At 49.9% G+C, this 6,000-nt stretch overlaps 1 protein-coding gene across 2 annotated transcripts in view; it reads left to right on the top strand.

Moving 5' to 3' along the window:
* Positions 1 to 1,893: 1,893 nt before the first annotated feature.
* Positions 1,894 to 6,000, top strand: part of LOC146232781 (single-stranded DNA-binding protein 2) — a 38,013-nt gene continuing 33,906 nt past the window's right edge. The window contains exon 1 of one of the 2 annotated variants that reach the window (XM_084690429.1): positions 1,894 to 2,050. In XM_084690429.1, the coding sequence (XP_084546555.1) occupies positions 1,995 to 2,050 (56 nt within the window). In that variant the 5' untranslated portion in view covers positions 1,894 to 1,994. The remainder of the gene's footprint in view (positions 2,051 to 6,000) is intronic. The other variant, XM_084690428.1, reaches the window with a different exon arrangement.

The following is a 6,000-nucleotide window of genomic DNA, read 5'->3' as shown; positions in this document are numbered from 1 at the left end:
TTCGACACGCCGCACGGCAGTCTATGAAAACACAGCCACCCCCGGCATTGTCAGGTCTTGTCCTCCCCAGTGCGTCTTTATGTAACACGGAGCCCTCTCTCCCCCTCCTTTCCCCCCCCCCCTCCTCCTCTCCATCTTCTCCAACACATGGCTGTCGCCAATGAGTGGTTGTCATGGCGATCATCCCCGGGGGACTCATCCTAAAACCGAAAGTTTGGCTCGTCTGAAATAGAACCACCATCTCTCTCCTGGGGGGTGGGCTTCACATGACACAGAGCGAGGGAGGGAGGGAGGGAGGGAGGGAGGGAGGGAGGGAGGGAGGGAGGGAGGGAGGGAGGGAGGGAGGGAGGGAGGGAGGGAGGGAGGGAGGGAGGGAGGGAGGGAGGGAGGGAGGGAGATTAGAGGTGAAGGGAGGAAGAAGACAGAGGAAAGGAAAGAGAAAGAAAGAGATGGAGGGAGGAGACAGTGGGAAGGAGAGAGATGAAGGGAAGAAGGAGACAGATGGAAGAGAGAGAGAGAGAGAGAGAGAGAGAGAGAGAGAGAGAGAGAGAGAGAGAGAGAGAGAGAGAGAGAGAGAGAGAGAGAGAGGAGAGATAGATAGATAGAGAGATAGAAGGAGTGAGGCGGTGTGCATCTACTCCAACTGGGTCACATCGCCGGAGCATTACATAAGCATAAACACTGTTGCCCTGTGCTGTGCCCTTGATAACACACACATACACACACACACACACACACACACACACACACAAGCAGAAAGAGAAGAAGGGAAAATCGGTCCACCTCCAGAATCTCCTCTTGGGTTGCAGTAGCAGTTTGGGTCATCAGCCCTCACAGTATTGAAGACTGAAAAGACAACCATCTTTGTCCCTATTAGTGTGTTAGTACAAAGATAGCTGAGAAGGGCTGTTTACCCGACTAAGCATGACTTGGCACTTCCTTCTCGCCAAACATGCAGTAGCTTCTGGTCTGTGCTCAAGTCAGAGATAAAAGAAAAAACTCCTTTAATGCGTCTTCACAATGCCACAACAGCTCATTGCTTGAACTGAATATGAACAATAGCGACCTGCTCTGACTCCACATAAGTGCAGAGCAGAAAGGCAAAGTAACTGGTGGATATCATTGTTGACTTGATTCGAACAACCCGTATTGTGTTTTTCTGACAGGGAAACATGGCCCAGGGCCGCATATGTTTGTTCAGAAAGTACAAATACAACAATGGTACCACGTTTGAGGCTGTTCAACCACCAACAACCACGGTGGTTGACAACCACAGGCCACTTCCACCTTTCCCGTCCCTCTGAGCACCCCGGGTGAGGAGTCTGGGTGGAGGCCGGTGTGAATTGGCCAGGCCAATCCAGTCCAGTCTTGTGAGGGTTGTTTGTGCAATGCGCTGTCTCTGTGTCGGTAGAGGGTGTGATTGTCTAGAGAAGGAACAGCCAGTTGTTTAAAATCCTACTTGGACGGTTTCAAATCCCCCCTTGCACTGGGAGAGGAAAGTAGAGGGAGGGAGAGCGTGTGCGTATGTGTGTGTGCGTGCGCGTGCGCGGGCGAGTGCGTGTATGCGAGTGTGTGTGTGTGTGTCTGTGAGTGCACGCAAGGAGGAACGATTGCAGGCAGGCAGTATGCCTTTCCAGCACACACAGCCAAGGCAGCCGGAACTAGGCAGAGAGAAAGAGAGAGCGAGAGACAGAGAGAGAGAGAAAGAGAGAGAGAGAGAGAGAGAGAGAGAGAGAGAGAGAGAGAGAGAGAGAGAGAGGGAGAGAGAGAAAGAGAGAGATGCAGGGGATGGGGAAGGAGAAAAGGGGGGGGTTACAGGGAAGGGCGTGGCCAGATAACTGTCAGTCAGAGGCGGCTACCACAGCAAATGGGCGTTCCTGAACATCTCAACATCCAATGGCAAGCGACTGCTCGTGTCACCATGGTGACGGGGCTGTGCCCAGGGAGGTTGTGATGGGTTGACAGGTGCGTGACAATCGGAGCTCTCTGCAAGCATGTACGCCAAAGGCAAGAGTAACAACGTGCCGTCCGACAGCCAAGCCAGAGAAAAGTAAGTTTTATTTATGGGGAGGGAAACCGCGGCAATGAGGAAAGTTTACGAGCGTCCGGGGCAGTCGCAAAGCAAGCTGCAAGGGGAGAAGACGTTGCTTCACTCAATGGCATATGTTTCGCTCAACGTAATACGCTACTCCGAGACAAAAAAAGTTCTCGAATTTCTTCCTGAAAGCTTCGTATTGCTCACTATTAACGTTAGTTATTGGAGTAGAATGCGCGTGGGCGGACACGCCGATAATAACTGTGGTGTTTATAAAACTGTAGTTTTTTCACATAATTTTTAAAGCTAAGGATGGCTGTTTATGGTGCTGTGTTCGTCTTTATTATTTCAAGGGTTTTAAGCTTGTGTGCGGAACATGTTCGTTGATAAAATGTTAGTAGCTCCATGTTGTTTTGAATTGCATTGCACATTTCGCATGCTTTCTTCTTTCAGTTCGGCGACTTAGGCTACTTAATATCGTTAGAACCAAAACTACCTTGTTTCAGTAAAACATGTTAAAATGTCTAACAGACTGCGATTTAAATCTACGTGGAAACATCTAATTTAGGCATATTTTGAGGTTCATTGCTTGTTCGTTCCATATCACCGTTAGGCTGCGGACAACATTCGACTCGTGAGATGTGACCACGTTTACCAGTCTCTATGTTAATTCGGAGGTCGCCCGGTACAAGACAATCTCCTAATAAAATCTGCGACGTTAAAACTATGGTTGCAATGTTGCTTTCTGTGCTCCGCTGTCAATAGTCTGCTGAAGTTATGCAACCCTGTCCTTCACAAAACATAAGACTAAGCGCTTTGTTGTGTGTTGTTGTTAAACTGCTCATACTTACTGTGTATACTTACCTGAGTTGATATTGTTCATATTTTCCACAATATTTGTTTTTGTCAGCAGCCATTTCCTGGTGTCTACAATGAAATGTCACTTATGAAACGGGTTTGCATAGCATCAAATTGAGTTCAAAGTTGAGTTCAGGTGCAAGGTTGTTCGTTTTCTCTGAAACCTATTTCACAAATATTGTTGTTTATCATTGTCATTTATTTTGTAGCTTGCTGACTTAACATTCATCAAAAGTCCCAGTTGTAATTGACTGATGGAGCGTGTAGAGGAACTCTTTATCTGCTTCAAGCCACATCACCTTCATGGACACTCTCACATCACTAAATCCCATTCACTCATGTTTATCACCCTCCTCACAAACTAGGGGCCAGACCCTCACTTCTTATAGAGGAACCTTGAGCAGTCAATACTACCAGAGGCATGGGACTGTGCTATACACGGTGGCTCAATCTCTTCCTTATCGGTCAGAGCGAGGGAGAGATAGACAGTGAGTTTCCCCCTCAGATCAGACACTGCTGATAAGTGTGTGTGTGCTGAGTGTGAGTTTCGTTGTTGACAAGCTCTCTCGAATGGGAACGCACCTACCAGTTGCCTTGGTCTCGGTGGTTCCAGCCTGTGACCTGCGAAGACGTGCAGCTCGTTCTGGCAGCAGACCCTCGTGTCACAGCTGAAGCCGTGCTCTCCAGAAGCCAGAGACTCCTCGTCAGGCGACGAGCCCGTTTTTTCAGTTGTCAGAATGCCCTAAGAGACACGTGTGCTCGGAGCTCTCCGGTTGTGGCGGTGGTGGAGTACGGGGGGCGAGCAGAGACGTGGGGGGGGTGGGGTGGGGTGGGGGGGGGGGGTGGCGGGGGGAGGGGGGGTGGGGGTGGGGGGGGGGGGTTCAATGAGGAGAAGGAACGAGAGCGTATGTGCAACACACTCACACACAGACACACACTCACACACACATATACAGCATTTGTGCTGCATCACAGAGACCCAGCTCACCCCGACTCAAGTCGCCTTTAGATGCTTCTCATCTGCTGCGCAGCGGGGGTCCTGAGAGAGGGAGGGAGAGAGGGAGAGAGACAGAGAGAGAGAGAGATAGAGAGAGAGTGGGGAAGGTGGGGGTCGAGGCAGGAGAGAAGGGGGAAGGGGATGGGGTGGACTAAGGGAATTTGCTGGCTCATTAGTTGACAGTGTTGTAGTATTGACCTCCGAATGGCCCCCTGCCGAGATAGCGCTGGCATCCAGCCCATGGAGATGTAGGCTAGCATTAGCCCAGCCCATGGAGATGTAGGCTAGCATTAGCCCAGCCCATGGAGATGTAGGCTAGCATTAGCGTTGGCTTTAGCATGTCAGACTGGCCCGAGTCAGCTGAGAGCATGCACGTATGGCCTTGGCAACGTGTATCTGCTGTGGGTGGTTCAGACAGTGTTGAAAGCTATGTGTGGGATGTACAGAAGGGGCATGAGTTTGTGTGGCGAGTGGCGAGGGGTATAAACGTGTTGTTTTGGAGGGAAAACGAGTGCGTGCGTGGGATGGAGGAGTGCGTCTGGTCCGAGAAGTCAATGATGTATGGTTTTTTTTAACGTGTTTTTTAATGTTGGTATTGTAGCATGGAAAGTTATGAACGTGTTGAATTATCACACTTCACTTCCTCGTTGTTGTTAATGACTTTTTTTGTTGTTTTTGAGGAGCAAGAAACTGAGCCTTTAGGGCTAAGGCCCTAACGTTGCAGTCAGGGTTCAACTCTGGCTCAAACCACTTCTGTTTCCCCTTCTCTCTATCCCCTACGTTTCCTGTACATATCTAGCCTCAAATATATCTTTAAAAATACATTAGGGTTCTCAGGCTTTCAGTCACTTATTTTGTTTCTTCATCCACGTCTATGGGTGTATGTTCGTCTACGACAAGCTCACACGTGTGTCTCTGTGTGTGTTTGGGGGGGTCGAACCAGGGGGGTTTGGGGGTCTCTCTCTCTCTCTCTCTCTCTCTCTGTCTGTCTCTCTCTCTCTCTCTCTCTCTCTCTCTCTCTCTCTCTCTCTCTCTCTCTCTCTCTCTCTCTCTCTCTCTCTCTCTCTCCTTCCCTCTGGTTCTTGATCTTAATGCAGGCTGGCAGTACATGACCACTGGCTGTGGATACAGGCTGCTGTATCTGTGGTCAACCACATTTTGGTAAGATAGTCCAGAACATTTTGAAATCCAACCCCATGCTTGAAAAAGTAGCCGGCTCTGCTTCATTGTCTATGTGATGCAGAAGCAGGTGTTGCGCCCAGAAATACGTTTAAATACGTTTTTAAATAGCAAACAAAACAAAACGCGCAAAAACAGAATTGAGTCTTCTCAAACAACCAACACCGCCTATTACATTTTCGAGCTGCATTCACCCAAAGCCACACGCCCTGGCTTCGTCCCAGGCAGCAAGCTCCGAAGACCCCCCCCAGATCGTGGCAGGAGCCTGCCGACGCAGCATTGTGCAGGCGCGGGAGAGCAAAGCATGCTGGGAGTGTTTATCCCCTCCGACAGACAGAGCCAATTGTGCCTGCCACTCTGTCTGTGATGTGGTGAGTCACGTCCGGTGGTGCTCTGAAGCATCAACCAGCGCGCTGTAGGAGCTGAGGACAGAGACCGTTTCACACCTCGCCGGCGAGTTTTAGGTGGACGGCAGCCCTGGAGAAATAGGGTTCTTAAACATGCGTGTGCTCACTTTTACACGAGAGAAACGTGTCAGTCGATCTCCGAGAAAGACCGATGCAAGTGGCGGGAGGGATGGGGGGGTGGGGTGGAAAGATGAAAAGAATGAGCGTGAGAGAGTTAAGGAAGAAGAAGAAGAGGAGGAGAAGGGGAGAAAGATCTCTCTGTGTGTTTCTGGTCAGGCGTGGGTAGCTGTTGTCCTGTAGGGGCCTTATGGTCTAATGGTTGATAATGGTTGCCCATCAGACCTGAGCACTTAACGGACATATCACCCTCATGGATCGCTTACACTGAGAAGTGACCACACCTGTTTGTGCCGGAGCTAGTCCAGGACTTGCGTGAGAAAAAAGAGAAAAAAAAAAAAAAACCAGGGCAGTGGGAGCTTCTCACTGACACACAAGTCGACCTCAGCTTCCAAAGATGCTTGTCG

Source organism: Hypomesus nipponensis, chromosome 24, assembly GCF_054491055.1.
Source record: "Hypomesus nipponensis isolate SF chromosome 24, ASM5449105v1, whole genome shotgun sequence".
Classification (NCBI taxonomy): domain Eukaryota; kingdom Metazoa; phylum Chordata; class Actinopteri; order Osmeriformes; family Osmeridae; genus Hypomesus; species Hypomesus nipponensis.
The sequence above is the reverse complement of the archived record's forward strand: the minus strand, read 5'-3'. Positions and strand labels throughout refer to the sequence as shown.